Source organism: Schistocerca piceifrons, chromosome 1 (assembly GCF_021461385.2).
Source record: "Schistocerca piceifrons isolate TAMUIC-IGC-003096 chromosome 1, iqSchPice1.1, whole genome shotgun sequence".
Taxonomy (NCBI): Eukaryota; Metazoa; Arthropoda; class Insecta; order Orthoptera; family Acrididae; genus Schistocerca; species Schistocerca piceifrons.
In genome coordinates this window covers 500,792,385-500,817,198 of record NC_060138.1, presented here as the reverse complement: position 1 = coordinate 500,817,198, position 24,814 = coordinate 500,792,385, and the positions used below count along the sequence as shown (strand labels likewise).

General features: G+C 41.5%; 1 protein-coding gene across 1 annotated transcript in view; it reads left to right on the top strand.

The window, feature by feature from the left end:
• The window catches only part of LOC124796350 (phosphatidylinositol 4,5-bisphosphate 5-phosphatase A-like), an 87,922-nt gene that overhangs the window by 29,861 nt on the left and 33,247 nt on the right, over nucleotides 1-24,814 (top strand). Inside the window, exons 5-7 of the mRNA XM_047260498.1 lie at nucleotides 6,929-7,104; nucleotides 15,395-15,625; nucleotides 15,709-15,862. Of these exons, the coding sequence (XP_047116454.1) occupies nucleotides 6,929-7,104; nucleotides 15,395-15,625; nucleotides 15,709-15,862 (561 nt within the window). The remainder of the gene's footprint in view (nucleotides 1-6,928; nucleotides 7,105-15,394; nucleotides 15,626-15,708; nucleotides 15,863-24,814) is intronic.

The window sequence follows — 24,814 nt, the reverse complement described above, 5'->3', positions numbered from 1 at the left end:
GTTCCGAGTTGATTTACGTTTGGTGTTTGGTGTTGTGGTTTCCACAAGCCTCCGTTGTTTATCTCTTCCTTGTTGTGTTGCTCATAGTCGGTCGTGGTCGGTTGTTGTCAGTTGTCGTTGGTCTATCGTCCGACTTGTCCTGTGTTTACCCGGTGGTGCGTGCTCGACCGCCGGCGGCTTCCCCGCCTAGCGGCTCCGATCCGCGGCCTACGGCGTTCCCGCTGTTGGTTGTGGTTACTACACTTACCGATCCGGACTTTGCAGCAGAAAATTTCGCCCAACAATTTGCTCAAGCTTGGGCATCAGCTCAGTATCCGCCCATGTTCCTTCTCCTGACAGAGCGCTCAGAACGACTGCCTTTGTCTTTTGTTTCTCGCTGCTCGGAGCCATATAACGCTCCAATCAGCGAGTGGGAATTTTCCATCAACCTCGCCCTTTGTCCTGACATGGCTCTTGGACCAGATCGGATACATAATCAAATGCTCCAACACTTATCGGCAGCTGGCCACCATTGTATACTGACCCTCCTCAACAGTCTGTGGAGTGAGGGAGTCTTTCCTACCCAGTGGCAGGAAAGCATTGTTGTTCCAGTGTTGAAGTCAAGGAAGCTGCCTCTTCAAATGGATAGCTACCATCCAATTAGCCTAAAACACCCTCTACTAGCTCCTTGAACACATGGTGACTTGGCGGATGTTTTGGATCCTTGAATCCCGTGACCTTTTGTCATCAACTCAAACTGGTTTTCGCTGTGGCCACCCCACTGTGGATAACTTGGTGCACCTGGAGTCTGCTATCCAGTCGGCTTTTGCCCATCGGCAACACCTCCTTGCAGTGTTCTTTGATCAGCATAAAGCCTATGACACCACCTGGCACCACCACATCCTCACCACCCTTCACGAATGGGGCCTTTGTGGCGCTCTGCTTATTTTTATCCATAACTTCCTTTCTTGTCGCTCTTTTCGGGTCCAAGTTGGCTGCTGCTACAGTGCTCCCCCATCGGCAGGGTTCCATGCTGAGCGTCCCTATCTTTCTCATAGCCATTAATGGTCTGGTGACAGCTGTTGGGCCGACAGTCTCACTCTGTGTATGCTGACGATTTTTGTATCTACCTCGCTTCCTCCATAATGGGCACTACAGAATGCCATCTACAGGGGGCAATCTGCCGGGCGCACTCATGGGCTCTCTCCCATGGCTTTCAGCTTTCGGCGACCAAGACATGACATGCATTTCTGCCGTCGCCGTACAGTCCATCCCCATGCGGAACTGTTCCTCGATGGCCAGCCCTTCGAGGTAGTGGACACCCATCGCTTCTTGGATCTGGTCTTCGATGCCCAGTTGACATGGTTCCCTCATCTTCGCCAGCTGAAGAGAACGTGCTGGCCCCATCTCAATGTTCTTAGGTGTCTGTGCAATACCGCCTGGGGTGCAGACCACTCAGTTCTCCTGTGATTGTATCAAGCATTGGTCCAGTCTTGTTTAGACTATGAAAGTCCTGTCTATGGTTCTGCGTTGCCTACGACGCTGCGGATCCTAGACCCCATCCACCACTGTGGGGTCCAACTTGCGACTGGTGCCGTCCGGACTAGCCCCGTACTTAGCCTTCTCGCAGAGGCAGGGATTCCACCACTGCAAGTTTTGCGCCAACAGATGATATCTTATGCGCTCCACATTCGCTGCAACCCAAAGCACCGTAATTATGGTCTCCTTTATCCAGACATGGAGATCACCCTGCCGCAGAGGCGGCCATCATGTGGGCTTACCATGGCTGTCTGCATTCAGTCGCTCTTTTGTGAGCTCCAGCAATTCCCTTTACTGCTTCTCTTCTCTGCTCACGCACATACCCCTCCTTGGAGCATCTCTCTGACACAGCTCTGTCTTGATCTCTCAGGTGATTCAAAGGATTCTGTCCCTCCGATGGCTCTTCACCACCAATTCTATTGTCTCCTCATTTCATTCCAGGGTTCAGAAGTGATTTATACTTATGGCTCCATGGTTGCTGGCTGCACTAGTTTTGCTTGCACCTATGAGTGACTCACAGAACTTCGTTCCTTGCACAATGGATGTAGTGTTTTTACTGCAGAATTGGTAGCCATCTTGTGTGAACTGGACCATAACTGCTCCTGCTCAGGACTATCCTTCACTATCTGTAGTGACTCATTGAGTGGTTTGCACACTATCAGCCAGTGCTTCCCTCGCCACCCATTGGTCATCCCTATCCAGGACTCCCTTTCTCTCCTTGCTCAACGTGGATGCTCGGTGGTTTTCATTTGGACCCCAGGCCATGTTGGGATTGCTGGCAATGAACTTGCCAATCGACTGGCTAAGTTAGATACTACCAGGCCATCTCTTGCTATTGGCATTCCGGGAATAGACCTTTGCTCGGCATTACGTCGTCAGGTTTTGGGCCTTTGGGATGCAGAATGGCACACTCTTTCTTCGCTGAACAACTTCAGGGCGATTAAGGATTCTACAACTCCGTGGCAGTCCTCCTCCTGGGCCTCTCATAAGGCCTGTGTCATCCTATGCCAGCTCCGCATTAGCCATACTTGGATGACTCACAGTTATCTCCTCCGTCGTGAGGACCCCCATCTCTGTCGTTGTGGATCGATGTTGACTGTGGCTCACATCTTATTGGACTGCCCCTACTTAGCCACCATGCAATGCACTTTTAGCTTTCCAGACTCATTACCCCGGGTGTTAGCTGACAATGCCTCAATGACAGATCTCGTCTTACGTTTTATTCGTGATGGGGGTTTTTATGGTTTTATTTAAGGGAGGGACCTTCCACCTTATTGGTGAGTGGAGGGGATGGCAGGCCCTCTTGCTCCCCCTTTCGCCCCAACTGGATTGGCTTCAACTGGGTTTGGTGGTTCACCCCAGCCCTCTGCCTTCCCACTCCTTTCCTTATGGGGTCTGTTATCTCTTGAGCATCTCTCTTGTCTCCTGTGCTTCTTCCTTCACACCCATCATTAGTCACTTTCTTTCCCTCACCTCATCTTCCATTCTTTTCCTTCCTCTGCTGTCAATAGTTTATCATTGTATGGATGTTGTGGTTCCCTCTTTTAATGTGGGATTTTATCGGTTGTAGTTAATCTAAGGTCAGAGGGACTGATGACCGTGTAGTTTGGTCCCTTCTCCACCCAACCAACCAACAAACATCCATTCTTCTTCAATTGTACTGCCTACTGAGCTAATCCTTATTGCTATATCTAAAGCCTTAGAGATCTTCAAGCATACCTTGTCATTCCTTTGTACGAGGTGTACATGAAGTCCGGGAACACTTTCAGTTATTTCTTGTACAAGAACAAAACATTATACAGATATCATTCATATGTCATTTTGAAGAGAAACCCTGAAAGTTTTTTCATGTATACCGCCACAGCCTAGTTTGGCAATTTGCCAATAGTTTGCGCTAGTCACAAACATGGCGAGTTCAGGTGCGGAACGAGCTTTCTGTGCGTTTGAGTTCGGCAAAACCAAGTGTGCTACAGCTTTTCAATGGATGTTTAGAATCAAGTACGGTAAGAAGCCACCAACAAGGAAGGCCATTTACCTCTGGCACAACAAAGTCGTTATAACAGGTTGCTTGAGCCCAGCAAAGAGAAGCAGACGTCCCAATGTGAGTGAAGTGAATGTGGAGCGCGTACGAGAGATTAGCACGGACTATTGGGAAATTTCCAAAATATGCTGTGGCGGTATACATGGGAGGGGCGGGGGGGGGGAGGGTGATTCTTGAACAGAGTATTCGCTATTACTAGCTGAAATTTATTACAGAACTCAATTAGTCTTTCTCCTCTCTCATTCCTTGTCCCACGTCCATATTCTTCTGTAATCTTTTCGTCTACTCCTTCCCCTACAACTGCATTCCAGTACCCCATGACTATTAGATTTTCGTCTCCCTTTGTGTATTGTATGACTCTTTCAATATCCTCATATATATTTTCTCTACCTCATCATCTTCAGCTTGCAACATCGGCATATATACGTGTACCATCATTGTTGGTGTTGGTATCCTGTCGATTCTGATAAGAATAACCCTATCACTGCACTGTTCACAGTAACACATTCTCCACACTACCTTCCTATTCATCACGAATCCTACTCCAGCTATACCATTTTCTGCTGCCGTTGATATTAACCTCTACTCATCTGACCAGAAATCCCTGTCTTCTTTCCATTTTACCTCACTGACCCCAACTATATCTAGACTGAGCCTATCCATTTCCCTTTTAAAATTTTCTAGCTCCCCTACCACCTTCAAGCTTCTGGAATTCTATGGCCCAACTCATAGAAAATTATTCTTCTGGTGGTTATTCAATCATTTTCTCATCATCACCTTCCCCTTGGCATCCACTGCCAGAGATAGGAATGGGGACTATTCCAGAATCTTTTGCGAATGGAGAGATGTTCGTGACACTTTTTCAATTACAGGCCACATGTCCCGTGCATAAATGTTGTGTGTCTTTAATGCAGTGGTTCTTATTGCCTTCTGCATCCTCTTGCTGTTGATCATTGCTGATTCTTCTGCTTTTAGGGTCAGTTTCCCACCCCAAGGACAAGAGTGTGCCCTGAACCTCCCTCCACTTGTTTGTCCTCTTTGACAAGGCCACTGGCAGAATGAGGGTGTCTTCTTATGCTGGAAGTCTTTGGACACCAATGCTGATTATTAATTAAAATTTAAGCGTTGCCTGGTTTCAGACACAGGACCAAGGACGTTTTAATTAGCAGTCAATGAGGAATGGGGTAGATTCAAGGGAACATTAGTAAGTGCGGTGGAAGCAATATGTGGGAGGATAAGCAACAAAAAGAGATAGAAAGATACACCCTGTGGAATGATAAAACAAAGGATATAGTACAGAAGAAGAATAGAGTCTATAGGGTGTAGTTCCAGAAGAGGGCAGGAGGGGCAAGAGAAGAGTATCAAGCAAGAAAGAAAGAAGCAGAAAGAGTGGTGGTGGAGGAGAGAAGAAAGTGGATGGTACAGTGGACCAGAATGGGGGAGGAGGATAGTAAAGGTTGAAGAAAGGTGTTATATGAGATGATTAAAAGTAAGAGGAAGAACAGTACTACAGACTATGCCCGACTGGTGAACAAAAGTGGGAGACCTGGGTGAGGAGAAACAAGCTGAGGAGAAAAAAGAGTAGGAACAGCAAATAGAAAAAGACCTTACATGAGGAGAAGTGGGAGAGGCATTGGGCAAGATGAAGGGAGGGAAGTCACCAGGGTTGGATGAGCTAAGTGTAGAGATGGTGAGAACAGCAGGAGAGGTGCTATAACGAGTAATGAAAATTGTGTGGAAACAGATGATGATCCCAGAAGACTGGAAGAAGGGAATGATTGCCCTGATCTTTAAGAAGAGAAATAGAAGAGAGTGCAATAACAATCAGGGAGATAACATTGATGAGTCATTGTGCAAAGATTTTTGAAAGAAATTTGGAAGCAAGAATTCAGGCAAAATTGGGGGGGGGGGGGGGGGGGGAGAGGATGAGATAGGAGCAACATGGCTTCAGAACATGGTGGATGTAATTTTTGCTGTAAGACAACTGATGATTTGGAGGATAAGGAGGAGGAAGTACAAGAGCAGTTGGATGTATGGGAATGAACAATACAAGAATATGGGATGAAATATAATATAAGTAAGAGTGAGATGATTATCACAATGAGAACAAAGGAGAGAGGCACAACTGCAATAACGATTGGTGGGGAACAATTGAGGAGAGTGGAGAGTTTCAAGTACCTAGGAAGCCTTATGCAGGAAGATGGAAAAACAACAGAGGAATAACTGAGTGGGGGAGAAAAGCAGAAGCATTTGGGAAGAGTGTCAGAAGCCTGATACGGAGTAAGGATGTACCCCAAATCAGTAAAAAGGTTATATACTGGTCATACTATATCCTAGTCCTGACATATGCATCCGAGACCTGGGCTGTGAAAGGAAGAGAGAAAACCAAAGTACAAGCTAGTGAGATGAAATTCTTGAGGAACAGTATTGGAGTGACAAAGATAGACAGGTTTAGAAATGAGAGGATCAGAGTGTTAATGAAGTTGGAACCATTACTGGAGGAGATAGAGATATCGAGGCTGAGATGGTACGAACATGTTAAACGAATGGAGAAGAGGATACCCAGGAGGATACAAGAGATGAAACTGGAAGGAAAGAGGCCAAGAGGAAGGCAAAGAGACAGATGGCTGAAAGGAGTGGGGGAAAGCATCCAGAAGAAAGGAGAAGACTAGATCAAGGTGAAGATGGAGAGATGGTGGCAAGACAGATGATGATGGAGAGGCTTATGTTCCAAACAGACCCGGCCACAGGCTGGAAACTGTCCATGATGATGATGATGATGATGGATGATGATTATGATGATGATGAATCAAAGACACTACCTCTAGATCATGTTTGATACTTGAGACTTAAGAGGCATAAAAATAGGTCAGTAGTACTACAGCCTATTCAAAGAATTAGCTCTTCTACATACTGCTTCTCTCTCTCTTCGCACAAAGTGAGTGCTTTATAACACTTGATTTGCTCTGAATCACTGCTATATGACCATTATAATCAAATGTTACAAACTTGTTTCATTTGGAAATTCCTGGCCATACTGGTCTAATAATTATTCTACAAAATTTGTATGTTAACATGTTTGGTAACTGCAGCATTAATTTGTAAATGAAAAATAAGTTATATTATGTTTACTGGTTTAGTAGCCATGAAGCCTGCTTCATGTATGGTCTGTGGTTCCGCATTAAATTGGGGTCTATCAATTCTTGTATTAAACGTGTTTGTTTGTTTAACATATTTCATGCCCATTACGAACTCCTCACTGATTGTATGAAGACAGTATATGTAATATAATGTAATTGTAGTTTCTATTTTACAGTGTACCTCAATTGCTAATGTAGATACCACTCCCTGAATGTGGTTTATTTTTAGGGCAACAAAGGAGCTGTTAGCATCAGATTAAATATATATGGCTGTTCCTTGTGCATAGTGAACTGTCATTTAACTCCACATGACCCCTACCTGCAAGAAAGGGTTGCTGACTATAACACAATAATTAGGAAACAGGTCTTCAAAAAGAGAGAGACAAGTCACATACTTTATCATGAGTAAGTATTCATATTTATATATATATATATTTGTTAGTTGCAGAAAATACACACAATCAATTAATTAGAATTGCAAACTTCTTTACAATAAAACTTTCATAATCTTCTGTTTGTATAAAATCAGAATTGAAGTCAATTAAAACCAGTAGTTAAGCACAGGATGCAAAATAAGTGAAGAGGTAAATGTTAAAATGCTAGTTTCACATAAAATATGAATTATGGACATGGTTAATTTGGGAGCCAATAATTTGTATTATAAATATTGATAAAGACATAATTTACATAAATTGCTTCTATGTCATATCCTTACTTATCGGAAATTAATGAGGTAACTGGAACTGTATTTTGGAACAAAAGAAACTTCCCAGTACATGTATTTACGAAACTATTGCTGCAGTTTGGAGGGGGGGGGGGGGGGGGGGGCAGATTCATTTAACTTTAATACCTAGACCCTATTGAAGGAGCTGTTCAACACAGTAGTGTCAGTGTCGTAGAGCTCAACATCCAGGAAGGAGCCTTGAAGTTTGGAAAATAAGACTAATAACTATAAGATGGATGTATATTTCTCTAGTTCATCCCACAAAATATCATTGATCAATGTGTTTATAGCCATAGGGATTCCAAATGATAAAGAATGACATATAATGGGGCAGCCTGTTTCTCACTGCTTTTTCCTAATTTGTGATTGTGGCCCCCAGACATTAAGAAAATTATTGGATTGACTGAAGTTGGCGAGTGAGGTAGTGTGTAAAACTTTTTTTTTTTTTTTTTACGTGTGACTTTTTACATCATCAGATTTGAATTTTCCCAGCCTGCACAAGGTTGCATGAACATAGTAATGAAAACTTCCTCTCCTGTATGTCTTCTCATCCCACCATTCTCCAGTGCTCCCTCCAGAATACTTTATGGTCTCATCTTCCAGCCTCCAGTGGGGTGTTTCAGAATTTCTTTTCATGAATTAATTCTCCCTCTTCCTCCTTGACCCCCTATTTACTATATTTACTACAGGTTGTTTATTTTATTCTCAAGACTTGCCTTTTACTTTTCTTCTTCTTTGTTTATCTTCATGTCCCTATCACCTTGTTCTATCACCTTTGATTTGAATGAGGGACTGTCATTGATCTGTACCTAACCTGTTCGTCAAATTGCAGCATGCCAGCGAAGATACTTCTGTTTGGTAACTACATGGTGCTCATGAAGTGTCAGCAGAGTACAAAAGGAAATACTTCAATTCTAGTTGCCTGAGACTGCAGCCATATGTGTGTGTGTGTGTGTGTGTGTGTGTGTGTGTGTGTGTGTGTCTTGCTATATGGTGAGTAGCAACTTTCCTTTCCATAATAGTGTTACATTTCATTCTGGATTTTCAGTTGTTTGATACTTTCTAATTCTGCATCTTTATGTGCTTACTACATCAGATGTTCCAGATTTATAGAAAACAACGAAATGAACCGTTTCAACATTAATTCTGCTGCCTCATTTCAAAACTAGTGTGAGCTTGGTACTGACAAGCTGATCAGAAACATTGTTCTGCTTTATTTTACATGTGTTACTCATACATTCTGTTGTGCAAAATAACACCATGAAGATGAAATTGAAATCAATTAATGAAGCACTATGTTATCTAAACTTTTAGATACATACAATTAATACAAAATGTGACATTGTTTGCTTAGGCATGTTACTACTGATAATAAAAATTACAAATTTCCCAAACAGGTACTCACCAAGTACAGCCTGATATTAAAATGTGCAAGGACACTTACTTCTCAATTTAAAGTGAAATACATTCTACATACTTACCATATGAAGTGGCACATTGCAAGATGGTATTTATATTGTCACCCACTGCGAAAGTGACTTTGGATTTCCCTCCATAGGACAGTAGTTTCAGGACTAATACGTGCACTTTAATGTGATTTGTTTTGACAAGATCAAAGACAATGGATTTCAATAATAATGTTGGAAGTATTTGTCAGTTTCTTGCAGGATAGACCCAGTAGAGGTAGAAACCTCACAAAATACTTTGGGAGCACTAAATTTTCTGTTACTTTTCACAGGAACAAAACTATGATTTATAGATGCCCATCTTATTGCTTGGCTGAGGGATTTCAGTTGATGATGTATTTGAGAAAAAGTTCCACCTCAGCAGTATCTTGAGAATGTCTTTGTCCTACAACATGACTAGTTTCAGCAGCACATTACTGCCGTCCTCGGGCCCCACCACTGCCAAAAGAGTATTTGATTTCATTGGCACATTTACTCTGGGATCTTTGTTACTATCACACTTGGGCTAGCTTTCATCAGGTGTCTATACTTGACACTGTGTTGATTGGAGACAACACAGTGTAGAGTATAGACTCCTGATGAAAAGCTAGGCAGTGGTGGAGCCTGAGGATGGTGGTAACGTGCCTCCAAAACTAGTTGTGTGAGAGAATAAAGACATTCTCAACATACAGCTGTGATGGTACTTTTTCTCATATAAAGTGAAATTATGAGATATTGTAAAATTTGTAACTTAGGTGAAGGAAGGAATTATTTGGGTCATGTGGGTGTTTGTAATGAAGTACTGCAATATTGTTCCATTAAGTTTCGGGTGTGCAGCCCCAAGAAATCTCCTCCTTATATTTAGGCTGAATACCGTCCAGCCATCTTCAGAGTGAGTCACAAGACTGCCGCTCCAGTGCTCGCTTCGTCCCTTCATACTCGTGTACCGCACGACTGCGCATGCGGCTACAGGTGCAAATGCGCCAGAGATGTTGGTCGGCGGCAGAGACGTGCATAATGCACGAGTTGTATCTATGACTCAACAGTCAATCTGTGTTGGCATATCGATATATCATTGTGAGCTGCACTCTGACGACATCTTTGTGAGTTTATTACAGCAAGTGCCGGATTCCATGATTTATCAAGATTGAAACCACTGTCTCTATTAATTAAATTTGTCGTCAAGCGAATTTCAATTGCCTCCTTCACTATCGAGTCCCAAAAGGATGATGTAGTTGCCAAAATTTCAATGTTGTCATACAACATACTGTGACCATTATTAATACAGTGCTCTGCCACTGCAGACTTGTTAGGTTGTAAAAGTCATGTGTACCTCCGGTGTTCTGTACATCTTTCTTGGACAGTACATGTTGTTTGTCCGATGTAAGAAAGGCCACATTCACATGGAACTTTGTAAACTTCAGATATTCGGAGCAGCAAATAATCTTTGACGGAGCTCACGAGTGCAGCTGTCTTGGGTGGAGGACAAAAAATCACTTTTACTTTGTGTCTGCTGAGAATCCGTCCTATTTTTGATGAGAGGCTACCCACATATGCCAGGAAGGCCATCGATTTAAAGGTTTCTTCATCTTCTGCTTTCTTTGTGGCCTATTTCGGTTTCATTTTCAGTGCCCTTTGTATTTGTTGTGGAGAGTACCCATTGTCTTCAAACACTCTTTGTAAGTGGGAAAGTTCATCTTGCAGACTGCTTTCGTCAGAAATAATATGCGCTCTGTGGGTCAAAGTTTGGAGAACACTCATTGTCTGGGCAGGATGGTGGCAGCTATTTGCACGTAAATACAGATCGGTGTGCGTCTGCTTCCTATACACTTCATGTCCCAAAGTGCCATCCTTTCTGTGCCAAACCAAAACATCCAAGAATGGAAGGCATCCCTCCTTTTCAATTTCCATTGTGAACTTTATTTGATCGTGGAGGGAGTTCAGATGTCTTAAGAAGTCTTGCAAGTTGTCTTCACCATGGGGCCATACTACAAAGGTGTCATCAACATACCTCCAGAATACCGTGGGTTTCAAGTTAGCAGATTCAAGTGCCTTCTCCTCGAAGTCCTCCATAAATAAATTGGCCACCAGGTAAGGGATAAGGGACTACCCATGGCGACTCCGTCCGTCTGTTCTAAAAATTCGTTGTTAAATAAGAAATATGTGGAGGTCAGAACATATTTAAATAAAGCTGAAATCTCTTTGTCAAAACTTCTTTCAATAAGTTGCAGAGATTCTGGAAGGGGAACCTTTGTAAATAAAGCCACCACATCAAAACTAACTAATATATCAGACGGATTCATTTTCAATTATTTCAGTTTACTAATGAAGTCAGCAGAGTTTCTTATGTGGTGAGTACATTTTCCCACAAGAGGCCTCAACAATGATGCCAGATGTTTGGCAATGTCATAGGTCGGAGAGCCTATGTTACTCACTATGGGGTGTAGAGGAACATTTTTCTTGTGGACCTTTGGTAGTCCATAAAGTCTAGGAGGCACCGGACCACTTGGTTTCAATCTCCGAACAACTTCTGGTGGAAAGGGAGAATCGTTCACTCGATTAGTGGGATCCCTGCTGAACTTCGGGTACATGCTATCACTCAATAAATTGTACATTTTATCATGGTATTTGTCCCGAGACAATAAAACAGTAGCGTTACCTTTATCTGGTGGGAGTACCACCGTCTGAGTATCCAGGCGTAGCTTGCGTAGAGCAGCCCTCTCTGCCACAGATATATTGCTCCTTTGTGGGCGAGCCTTCATAATTGCACGGCATGTTTCACGTCTTATTTCCTCTGCTGAATCAGAGGGAAGTGGTCGAACAGCTTCTTCAATGGCACTGATAAACGAAGGCAATGACAGAACCTGTGGTGTGGGTGCAAAATTCAGTCCCTTACTCAAAACCATCATCGTAGCATCGTCCAAATCTCTGCCTGTCATATTAAGAACAGGGAGTCGAATAACAGTTTCTCGCTGCGATGTCGTCTTCAGTCGACTAAATTTTGCAGTCTGTCGGGATGTGGCCACCTCACGAATCCAGTCTGATTTGGCCCAAGTTGTACCATATTATCCAGATTTGACAGTCTCTGTTTGGAAATCTTTTGCCAAACTACAATCAGGCAGGTGATGATAATCTGCAGGTGCACTGAAGTTCTACACTCCAAGACGAGTTCTACATTTAGCTAGTATAGGGGACACTTGTCACAGTGCTTTTTTATGTACCGTCTTGACCATGTACTCCCTGAATATTTTTCAATCATCTTTGCCTCCCTCCCCTTTCGAGACCCTCCTAACTTTGATTCAAAGTGACTGACTCCCACTCTCATAATCTTCTCAAACTATTTCGTCTTTCCTACTCTGAAGCCTGTGGGTCTGAATGTTAAGGCGCATTTACACTGAGTTCGCAACATTGTTCGTGGCTAGTAATGTACTACCAATGTTCGCAACACAAAGTCAGTGTTTCACGGCTGCGTCGGTAGAGATCAAAGGAACATTGTTCGTAGCCTTCTACCACTAAATTCCGCTATGCAGCGCTAGTGTTCGTTTGCTCCGAGTGAATGTTTTGGTGTTTGTTTTGCTGGAGTCTAGTGGTGCGTTTATTTTATGTCTCTTCATTTTTATTTGAAATGGAGTGGTCACGAGACAAAATTTTCCAATTGATATCGCTCTGAGGCAGAGGAGTGCCTGTGGAATGTACGTTGCGCAGGTTACAAAAATACTAAAATCAAACATGATTCATTACAAAAAGTTGCTGCGGTGCTTGGCACCAGCAGCAGTGATGTGTACAAAAAAATTCAAATCTCTCTTGTCTCAGTACCAAGGAGAGAATAGAAAAATAGAGGAAAGTAAAAAATCTGGATGTGGTACTGACACACTCTACAAAAGAAAGTGGTTTGGATTTAAATATCTATGTTTCCTGGATGATATCCAGGAACCAAAGGAGACCCGGGACACAATTGAAGAGGTAAACAAGGTTATACTTGCATATGATTGATTTTATTCTCTTGTACAACAATTTTAACTGTAATTATTTTGCCATGGAACAGCTCCTTGTAAGCTCACAAAGTAGTTGGCAAATTCGTTGCGAATTTCCTTGAATGTCTGAGAAGTTCTCCGTGGTATATTTGGGAGTGCAGTAATAGAGGATGCATTAGCATCTCGTCTCCATGCCCCTGGAATGACTTCACCTGTTTGTGGAAAATAGAATCGAAGCTTCCAGGTGGGCTGTATTAACTTCTTGACTCCGAATTTCTTCTTAAAAAATTGTCCAGACACACTGCTGTCATTGTGATGGTTTGTGCCTCCTGTCGTTGTAATAGCATCAGTTTGCCGAAGACACGAAACGCTGAAGCCATAATACCAAATCTGTTTTCCACGCTCATCTTTTCCCCTGACAATCTGTAGTTATAGAGCCTCTATTGTGCCTACCTGGATACGGCTTCATGATGCTTTTCCTGTAATGGAAAAGCATCATCTGTCGTGAATACATATGGTAGTGGCTTTGTCCATCCAGATAAACACTTGTGACATGGCAAGTTCAGTTTGTTTTTGTGAATTAGCTCACTTATGGAGGCATTTTTGAAAACACCTCCATCAGAAATCCTCCCTTGGTAGCCAACGTCAGCATATAAAAAGTTGTAGTTGGTGTCAACTACAGCAACCAACACAATGCTAAACGATCCTTTATAGTTATAAAACTCGCTCCCATTAGCAACAGGGCACTATAGAACAATGTGCTTCCCATTAATTGCTCCCACGCGATGAGGGAAGTGGAGTGCCTGGCGAAACACACTTTCTTTTGAACACCATTCGTCTTCAGTAGCTGGCATCTGAAACAAGTAAATCTGGCTTCAGGTTTTGCAAGAGCTAACTCAACATGCAGCAGCTGAAACAGAGGAACCTGCAGAGAAAGGTGAAGAGGACAGCACACCACCTCCACAAAAACGGGCCAAAAGGGGGGTGGGGGTGGGGGGTGGTGGAAGAAGTGACCCCATACTTAATGCTGCAGAAATGTTGCATAATATTATGCAGCAGCAACATCAACGCCAACGACGACAGGACTCAGCAACAGGTTTCGGAAAATTTGTTGTCACTAAGTTGAAAGAGCTTCCACCCTATGAAAGGGCGGTGGCTGCAAAACGAATAAGTGATGTGCTGTACGAGGAAGAACTGAATGCTCCGAGGAAGCAGCAGCTTACAGTAATAAACATAGACGCAGCAGGATCATCAGCATCAACTTCAACTGCAGATTCCCCTGTCACATTCATTGGCAGCATATCTGATTTGGATTGTGAAGAAATTATCTTCATGGAATGATTCAAAAATGTAAATGCAAAGAAAAAAATAAATATCTAATCAATTAAATACGTTGCAACCTGGCAAGAGTAGTGACACAACTCAAAAATGCAATATTTGAGAAAATACTTTTAAAGAATTATACCAAACTTACAGTGAAGTGTACAAGCTTCTTTTACATTTCAACTAGGTACTTAAAGGCAGTATCTTCTGTTGTATTATATACAAAAGTAATACTGTAATTGTATCCATATTTTTCAGTGGCGTAAACTTAGAGTTGTCTCTTTTCTTGCTGCAGTATGTGTTTCAGTGCTGTTAACATAGCTTAATTACCTTTACATGATCCTTCAACCAAAGCTTCACAAACTTGTGGAACTATTTGAGGTATGGCTGGCTTTGAAATGTGGAATAAATATGCAAGGCTTTGATAGGAGTCTCCTGATGCCAGAAAACGAAGAGTAACAGCAAGTCTTTGGTTCACTGGGATTGCTTTTCTGAAATTTGTGTCTTTCTTTGAAACAACTGGTCCTATAATATTCACCAACATTTCAAAATCTGACTGTGACATCCTAGTGAAGTTGCGAAAGCCAGAACCGTCTTCCAAATTCAGCTCACATAGCATGTCATTCCCACCACATCTTCTATAGTATGTTTTGGTCCACCGATGACGACTACGTCATTTTCTTCATCTATTCAGTTTGTTAAGTATTATTAATGCAGCACCAAATGTCATTAATTCTTCCTCTTCATTTGACATAGCATATCTCTTGATGTGAATACTCAAAGTAACCTATCAGTTCACCGCAGCAGACTATGTGAATACGTAGAAATGTTGGTCACTAGTGTAAACGGGAGTGCGAACAACGAACAATGTTGCCAACATGTTGAGGAACAAGTTGCACACAATGTTCTGAACAAAAACATGTTCTGAGCTCAGTGTAAACGTGCCTTTAGAAGTACTTTCATTGTTTACTTTTGTGTGTGTTTGCTGGTTGTCATATAGTGGTGCCTCCTGAAAATGAGTACTAGCCAATCCACATGTCTTGCTATGAATGTGATGAATTTCTCAATGGAGTTTTTCTTTTACAATTACATAATCACTAAGTTTGAATTAATGTGAAATTTTCAGCTGAATAGTTAAACAAATGCTTACTATCCATAAAAAGAAATATTATATTAAAACCATTTTTATCACTTTTTGATGCAATTTACAAATGTATTTTTTGTTACAGTTATGTATTTTGGATCGGTGACTTGAATTTTCGCTTAGAAGAAAATCCAGCTTTGACAGCAGAGAAAATTGACTCACTTGTGAGGAAAGGTGATCTCAAAACCCTTTTACAGAAAGATCAACTCCATCAAGTAATGAACAGTGGGGATGCTTTCAGTGAGTTGACAGAAACATTGCCAACATTCCCTCCCACATACAAATTTCAGTTTTACTCTTCAGACTATGATTTGAAGTGGGTATACCATTTGTTCTCTCTTGGAAAATAGAACTATATAGTTTAGATTTCCCATAACTTGTGTTCTGTTTGAATTACAGGAGACGGCCATCTTGGACAGACAGAATTTTGTATAATGTGAATGAAAATGCTTATGAAAACATGACACTTGAAGTGGAACAGCTCTCCTATAATAGCTTTCCACAATATACTCAGAGTGATCACAAGCCTGTTAAGGCAGATTTTCTAGTAAAGGTAAGTAATAAAAGATGTTTGGCAGTTGTGTTGTTCATAAAAATGTGTTGCAGATGTCATTTTCTTAACGATGTCTATTAATTTTGAATGTAGTTCTGTTGGCAATGCTGTATGGAAAACTGAAAAGAGGATTTCATTTATGTAGTAGACGAACTAGTCACTGAATCGAACAAATGCTGTGAGCTTTCAAAGTCTTTAACTGTTAGTTGCAGATATTTTACTGAATGTCACATCCTCGTAGCTCTGTATTCTGTAATGAACAATGATATTTTGTTCTCCCTTTGTCGACCAGTGCTACAGAAATTGCATTTGATGCATTCATAAAACATTTGACAAAACACTGTGATGAAATACTGTTAGAAGACAAATCAGAAAGATTAGAAGGAAAGCTGTATGGGTAAACAGTGAGCCGGCGTATAAAGGCTGATGTGTTTCCATAGTGAAAAAGGTTGATGGGATTCAGGATGCTGCCAAAAATTGTGAAAGGCACGTGCACGTTCATGTAGATGGGCAAAAGTCTTGAGTGCAACAAGCTTTTATGTGCTCAGGTTAATTTGGATCCAAGCAAATCTCTTAGACTATTGTCTCAACTTACGCACAGTGACACCCTTTCAAAGGAAAAGCTGATCTCCGTGTTACATATTACTCTTACCTATAATCTATTTACAAAGTGTTCTACAAGAGTATAACTTTGTTAGGCCATGGAAAGAAATCAGTATTAACATAAATCCTTCAAGGCTTTTCTAAATAAATTTCTTTCAGCCACCTAACCTTTATGTTGTAGCCCCCCTTAGCCCACTTGCACATACCTCCTTTGCTCATAATCCTTACTCACATGAGCCAGATCATTACAAAACTGGTCATAATCCATCCTGAGCTCCGGAAATCCAGTCCACTCTCACTGGCAATTCATACATAATCAAGCGAAAGAATAAGATGTGCAAACATGCATGATCAGTTCATGTAAATATTTAATTCTTTATTTTGTACTGGCATGACCAGGAACAATCTGTCAGAACAATTGACCACAAGCAAGCATCTGTACCTTGAACATGTTGAATGTGGGCAATAAGACACACAAATTTGTTGAACGTGTTATGTGATGAGAAAGCATCTCTAAATATGATTGGAATTCTACTCTTTATTTTACCTTTTGATAGAGAAATTGTTGAGTTGTGGTACATGGTTCATTTATTAAGCACTGTTTACTGGTTACACAAAACAATACTTGAGACCAAGTCCAACTGGCACAAGAACCTTGGGAAGTCTAAGTCTGTCACAGTGGTCATCATATAACAGCTAGATCACAGGGTCTGAGCACTGGCCAAGAACAACACGCAAGTGGCACACTTGTTGGCACCTTCATCTGAGTCTGAAGTTGATTGGTGCCATGTGATCCAATGTAGTACTGGGAGATGTCTTCCTTCTTTTATGCCACTCCCTGTGTAAATGCGGTGATTTATATGTCACTTAGATTTATGTGGGCTTGGAACCGCAGAAACTCAGTTGCATGGATTACAGCAAAAGTTTTGATGCTTGTGGTTTAAAATTTTGTGTGTTCCTCTCTAAAATCTGAAGTTATAGTTATATTGCAGAATGTCTACCTTAAGGCAGATGATGATTCTGAGCTATCACTTGCTGACAAGTATGAATGTCTTCTTTGAAACTCATTTTCTGTGGGATTTTAAGTGACTGTAGAGGCCTGATGGAGCTAAGATTTTTCCGCACTGTTGGCACACATTTTTTGTGGTGGGGACTGGCTGCATAGTGTTGCTTATTGTCAGGAGCTCCCATTTTTTCCTAGCATTGCACTTGTCAGATTTTGCTTTCTGCCTCAGTTGCTCAAAATGCTGGTTTCCTTCCCAAACTTTACAATTATCCTAGTTACCAATTTCCGCAGCAGTCCTGTATTCTATTTTCTATGCACTTTGGCAGTTTCTCAGTGACAAGATGAGCCAGATAAACATCTCTCAAACTATTTTGACCAAGTTAATTGTTTGTTGAGATAATAACGTAATGTGCCACTGCATATTCTGCAGCCGAGCTCACATTAGCCTGCAACATGTAAAAAACTATTGTCAGGTATGGACACAGAGCTTCAAAGTTTGATTCTTATAAGACAGTGTCTATACCACAGACGAGAATATATAGTTACCATAAAAAATGTCTTTTGGGGGTAAACAGACAGTTTAATACTGAAGTCTATTGTTAACACATTCACATAAAAATTTTTGAAATAAAATTTTCGCAGGTTAGGCCTCATTGTTTTGTCAATTGCAATCGAGGTATTGTAGGATCAAGCTCACAGTTTCAGCTCAGTGTGTAAAGCAGCTCCAGAAGAATGTGACCCTCCCAAGCTATATCCATAAGGGACAATCAAGCAAAGTAAAAAGCCCAGTTAATCATCAAGGCAGAGTGGAGACATTTTCCAGGGAAAATAACTCTGACGAGAATATCAGTCCTTAAATGATTGAGCATTTCTGTGTCCAGGAGGTAAAGTATATTTTCTTATACCCATTGACATACCTGCTCGTCAGAGGATATGAGGATCAACACCGATCGTGTTTAGTCACACCATCTGGTCCTTGATTGTAATTGGTAAAGCAATTAGGTCTAAACTGTGTTTTCTCAGTTTTACACACCACATACTCCGGTATATTATGAAGCATTAAGAAGAGATGTACTTTTTTATTTTTAAATCAGCGTGTTTTACAGTAAGAGTATTATTGGCTGATCCAAATTTTAGTTCCATTTTTCTCAGGGTAGTTCCACTGATCTGAAGTAATCCATGTTGATCTCGACAGTACTCCTGTCTAGCTATTCCATGGAGATCTTGTGAAAATTATACCAGCTGGCAATGCAAATAAGTCTGATCTTCCTAAACAGAGACACATATGCACACATTTGTAGCAAAATATTTTCACTGGCTGAAATTTGGCAGCCACATCACCACTTTCTTTTTTCTTCCCTGAACATATCTTTAGATTATGACAGTATTCATTTTCTGAAGCTAAATCTGTGAAAGTCTGCCACCGAATAAAATTAGACTTTCATAAACGTAAAAGTTTTGCCTAGAACATGTATTCTTTGAAATCTGTCGAACAATTGTGTGGGAAAGTGGAAGCCTGTTCTTACCTCCACTGGGCTTTTTGTCAGCAAGTTGCTTTCTTCCTAATTTTTTTTTTTTTTTTTGAGCTGCCTCAGTCTTGACCCCATTCTCTTCTGAACATGACCAATATATTCCAACTTTTTTTTATTTTGCTTTTGTTACCAATTCAATTGTTTTGAAATTTTTGAAGTCACCAACACCTAGGAAATTGACATATCCTGCATTGTACCATGAGATAGACTTTTCAAAAATTTTCTTTGCCTGCTCAACTTCCATACCACGACTGCTTCCACTATAATTAGCTTGACAGCTTTCAGAATGTTTATTTTTAATTCCACAAGGGCATCTGCAATATTTTGAGAAAACTACATCATCAGTTGCCTTCACAATGTCTCCACTAGTGGCTGTTACCACACCGAGTGACTGATGCCTTCTCTCTTGCCAGGAACCATGTAAACCTACAGTAAGGTCCATTATGTTGACATTGTTAGTGACATGAACAACTTCTTCAACTGCTTTCTGCATAGTTTCTTGCACAATATCTTCCACTACAGACCTAATGTTTTGTTGGAAGTACTAAATTTTGTGGAAGGCTTTGGTAAGTTCATAAGACCACACATCATTTCTTCTGTGGTTGCACTTTTCCGATAGAGAAAAGGGCATAAAGCAGTCTCAGATTAAGTTCAAATAACTTTCCTGGTTCTCTTTGCATAGAGTGACAAATAAAAAATGATACTTTGTAATTACATGATAGGATTATTTCACATGCAAAGCCAACGTGTGACTTGACTTGAAGCTCAATACCTCCCTGATTATAATTCTTACACCTGATATAATTTTTTAAAATATCTGACTGTACACTTATGTCAAATATTTCATTTACGTTGTTTTGATCTGTTTCCTGAGACATTTTATTGTAGCTGTCTTCATTTGTAGTCAGTTTCTGCTTGAATGCACTGCACTGGGAAGAAGCAGCCTCACTATCTGCTTCAGACCTAACCTCTGGATTTGCAAAAATGTTCTTCCAAATATGGTTCTTCCATTTGTCTTTCCGCTTTCTATTACTCACTTGTGGCATTTTCAGTAAAATAATGATTTTCAGACAAGAATGCACCCACTCTGTCTACCTACTCAACACACTTCAGAACAACACACTCAAAATTGTGCTCAAAAACCACACAACAAAAAACTTCGATGTACAACTGTCATATTTTCTACCAGAGCTGCCAACCTCTGCACAGAATCCACACAATGCAAAAGTCCTAGCCCTATCTCTGAAGAAAATAGAGGGAAGTTCAAAATATGTAAAAATCTTTCTCAGACACAAAAACCTTGTTAAATGTGTCGGGAAACACCCACAAAGAGCAGTGCAGGCCCTTTTTATTTATTTATTTATTTTTAAATACTTAGAATTAAGTTAGATGTATGTCTTGAAACAAGTTAATCAGAAAACTTGGTAAAATTCAATTTATTTTTCATATTTTTCACGTTCTGGGTGCCCTTAAAAATCGTGTCAGAAATCCATTTTAAGACTTCGTTTTATAGTGTTTTATCCCAGATGCCATAGAACTGTTGTTTTTCTTTCAAATGTCAACAGCAAAGACAATTTTTAGGAAGATTCACTAATTGGTGTGCATTTCAGCTATTCACCTTTGAACAGTGCGCTGCACACTTCGATGTCACATCAGCATATGTTTCTTGTATCAAAAGTTTTGCTGCATACATTCAGATCCCCCCACTCCCTCGAAAACAAAAGTTACTATATTTGTTATTTTTCAGTGCGTCACTGGCATTGTTAATCTTCACCATTGCTCGAATCCCTCTCAAGGACTCAGAATTCATTTGCTGAGTATGGGTTTGGCAACCCCAGGGTTCCTGAGCTACCAGTTCCCTGTCACTGTAAGCATGCATCAGCAACCACCATGCTGCACGGTGGGGTACTTTGTGTGGTACAGGGAGTGGGGATCTCGGCTTGCTTGCTCGCTGTATCTACCTTCACGAGACACGAAGGTAGATACAGGCTCTCATAGGTGTTGTGGAACAATTCCCACAACCATTTTTGCTACTGGGAGACTCAATGTCCACCATGTGTTGTGGGGCTCAACCTCTACTTGGCTTCAGGGCCAGCTTTTTGAGAGCCTCATGATGTCTCACAAGCTGTAAATCCTCAACACAGGTACTAGCACACATTTCTGTACTGCTACTGGGTCATTCTCAGCCATCGACCCCTTTTTCTGTTCTCTAGCCCTCGCAGACTGTTTAGTGAGACGTCATTGACAACTTTCATTCCAGTTACACTTCCCACTCCTCATTCACCTACTGGATGCATCATTACCTGATGAGAAGCCACCAAAATGGATGGTCAGCAGGGCCAACTGGATGCAGTTCAGCCAGCTGGTTGTGTTTGAACATCATGACAGCGCCTAGGAATGAGTGAACCACATCACACAAGTGATCCACCGTGCTGCTGACTTATCCATCCCAAAGTCCTTAGGGCATCTTAGGAGGTGACCTGTACCTCGGTGGACAGATGAGTGCTGTTTATCCATCTGGGACAGGTGTGCAGCACTTCAGCAATTTAAATGCTGCACTACAGCAGACAACCTCCTAACCTTTAGAGTCGTGAGTGTCAAGGCTCAGTGCATAATTAAGAAGAACTAGTAAAGGTCATGGCAAGTGTTAGTGGAGTCTATCAACCATTCCACTTGTTCTACAAAAGTGTGGGAAGCCATCGGAAGGAATTCCAGTGAAAACAGTCATTTACCAATAGTAGCAGTGCTGAAACAGGAGTGTCCTCAAACAATGCCCAGAGACATCACTCAGACACTGGCAGAGCATTTTACAAAAGCCACTGCCAATTCCAGCCAGGATTCGGCATTTTGCTGCTACCATGTTACTGTAGAGTGGGGCAAGTTGCATTTCAGATCCCACCATTCTGAGTCCTACAACTCCCATGTCTTCATGTGGGAGCTGGAATCAGCCCCGTATGAGACTCATGATACTGCAACTTGTTACAATCAAATCTGGGACTGTTGCTTTGACTCTTGCCAGAAGTGTCAAAGGAAGACCTTCTGGATTGTTTCAATCTTATATGGCAAACAGGTCACTTCCCCAACTAGTGGAGAGAGGCAATTTTGATACCTCTCCCCAAACCATGAAAGGATCTCTCATGACTCAGTAGTTATCGGCGTATTGCCTGAATGAGCTGTGTAGGAAACATCGTGGGGGCGAATGATTAACCATTGTGTGGTCTGGTTGTTAGATATCAAGCAACTCCTTAGTCTCTCTGTGTGGATTCCGGAGATTTCCGTCCACTGTCGACAGCCAAGCCCTAATAGAGCCAGCTGTTCAGCAGGCTTTCCTACGTAAATATAGCTATATCGACATATTCTTAAATACCAGAAGCTTTACAATACTACTTGGAGACACAGTAGTCTTGCACAATTGCGTCAGTGGGGCTTTCATAGCCATTGACCCTTCTTCATATGGTATTTCCTGTCTCAGCAGGTTTCTAGGACTCGAATTGGTGATACACTGTCAGATTGTTTCCATGGTGTCCTTCACGGCAGTGTTTTAAGTGTTATCCTCTTTATCATAGACATAAACAGCATATTTTCTATGGTAAGGCATTGTGCTTATTTGTGGATGATTTTGTTGTTGTGTGTTCCTTCTCCGTGGTTACAACAGCGAACCATTAGTTGCAACATAGTTCTGAGTTTAGAGGAGTGGGCTGCAAAGATGGGTTTTCAGTTTTCTGCAGATACGCGTGTGTGTGTGTGTGTGTGTGTGTGTGTGTGTGTGTGTGTGTGTGTGTGTGTGGTGTGTGTGTGTGTGTGTGTGTGTGTGTGTGTGTGTTTGTTTGTGAGTGTGTGTGTGTGTGCATTTTAATTATTCTTTTTGTTTGTTTAATTTATCTGCCTTGCATGTGAAGGACACCATCCGACATTTTAGCAACTCAGTGGGGTTCCTCAGCATCATTTTTGACTCCAAACTGTCGTGGTTGCCACAGCTGAGAGACCTAAAAGCCGGAATTCTGAAGGCACTGAGCATCATGAAATGCCTTAGCCACAGGTCTTGGGGAGCAGAAAGGGTGCACCTGCTCCAGTTGTATAGTACTTTCATGTATTCGTGGCTAGACTATGGGTGCACAGTATATGGATTGGTGAGGCCTTCTTATTTGGAGATCATTGATGCTCTGCACCATGAGGAGATTAGGCTGGCCACAGGTGCTTACAGGACCGGCCCCATACCCAGTCTCTGTACTGAGGCTGGTGAACCAGCACTTAAAATTTGATGGCAACTTCTCAAGGTGCATCAGACATTTAAGTTCCTCACGGCTCCAAATTTATCAGCATACCACACTGTTGCATGTCCACCTCTGGAATACCTTTTCTCCCATTGTTCATGAGCAACAAGGCCATTTTGGATCCGCATTTGGTATGTGCTGGTGTCACTTGGAGTGGCGTCTGCTACCTGGTTACGCAGGGGTGCAGACTTTTTGATTTAGTGCAGTACAGGAGAGATTGCACTCCTGCTTCTTTTATTATTATTATTATTATTATTATTATTATTATATGCATATGGACCCTATCAGATCACGCATTACATTTATGATGAAGGTTTTGCTCACGTACAGCACTTCAGGTTTAATCACTGTATTATAATGTTTGATCTTTGTATGAATGGACATATATTTCTTATTGTAGATTTCATGCTTTCTCCCATATGCTCGTTTGAGCTTCTGTAACCAAACTTTCTGTGCTTCCTTTTCCAACTCTGTTGGTTCTATAATCTCACTGAGGTATTTGAAGTGTGGAACTTGTTTGATCTGCCCATATTTTGTGTTCAGTTCCTGAATGTCGAATTTAGTGCAAATGAACTTGGTTTTCTTGAATGAAATTTATAGTCCAGTTTTCTCAGCGCACTCCTTGAGGACTCCAATCTGTTTGATCGCTGTATTTCCGCAGGCTGCTAGCATTGCTAGGTCGTCTGCAAAAGCTAAACAACTGACCTTGATGTCCTCATTCTGTTGTCCAAGTTGAATGGGTTTCCAGTGGTCCTGGGTTTTAAATTCTTTCTCCCAATCTTGGATGACTTTATCCAGAACAAGGTTGAAGAGCAGTGATGACAATCCATCACCTTGTCGCACACTGGTCTTTATGTCAAAGGGCTCTGACAATTCGCCCATGAATTTCACTTTTGGCTTTGTGCCCATGAATGTTTCCTTGATGAGTCTTAATGTCTTTCGATCAAGTCCCTGTTTTTCTAAGATGTTAAAGAGGGACTGTTGATCCACCGAATCATATGCCTTCTTGAAGTCGACGAACATACAGATGACCAGAGGGCTTTGGGTTGCTCTCTATTTCAATAGCATCTTCAAATTGAATATTTGTTCGACACAAAAAAGCCCCGGTTGGAAACTGGCTTGATAGTCACCAATTTTGTTTTCACGCTGTTGTTGTGTTCTTTGACAAAAACACGCAGATAGAATTTTGTAGGTGACTTCAAGGGGAGAAATCTCTCTGCAGTTATTGGCATCTGTTCTGTCACCTTTCTTGTGTAACAGATGGATGAGTGCACAGTTCCATTCTTTCGGTACCTTTTCCGTTTTCCATATGTCTATGATGATTTGTGTGAGCTCCTCAAGTGTATTTGGGCCTGTGTTCTTCAATAGTTCTGCAACTATACCATCTTCTCCAGATGCCCTATTATTCTTGAGTCTGAAGATGTTTTTATGGATTTCTTCTTTGTTATGTGAAGAAGATTCTGGGTTTACTTGTGCGGCAGTCTCTTTGGGCCATCTTGATGTGGACTCCTGGCAATTGAGTAGCTCTGAGAAATAT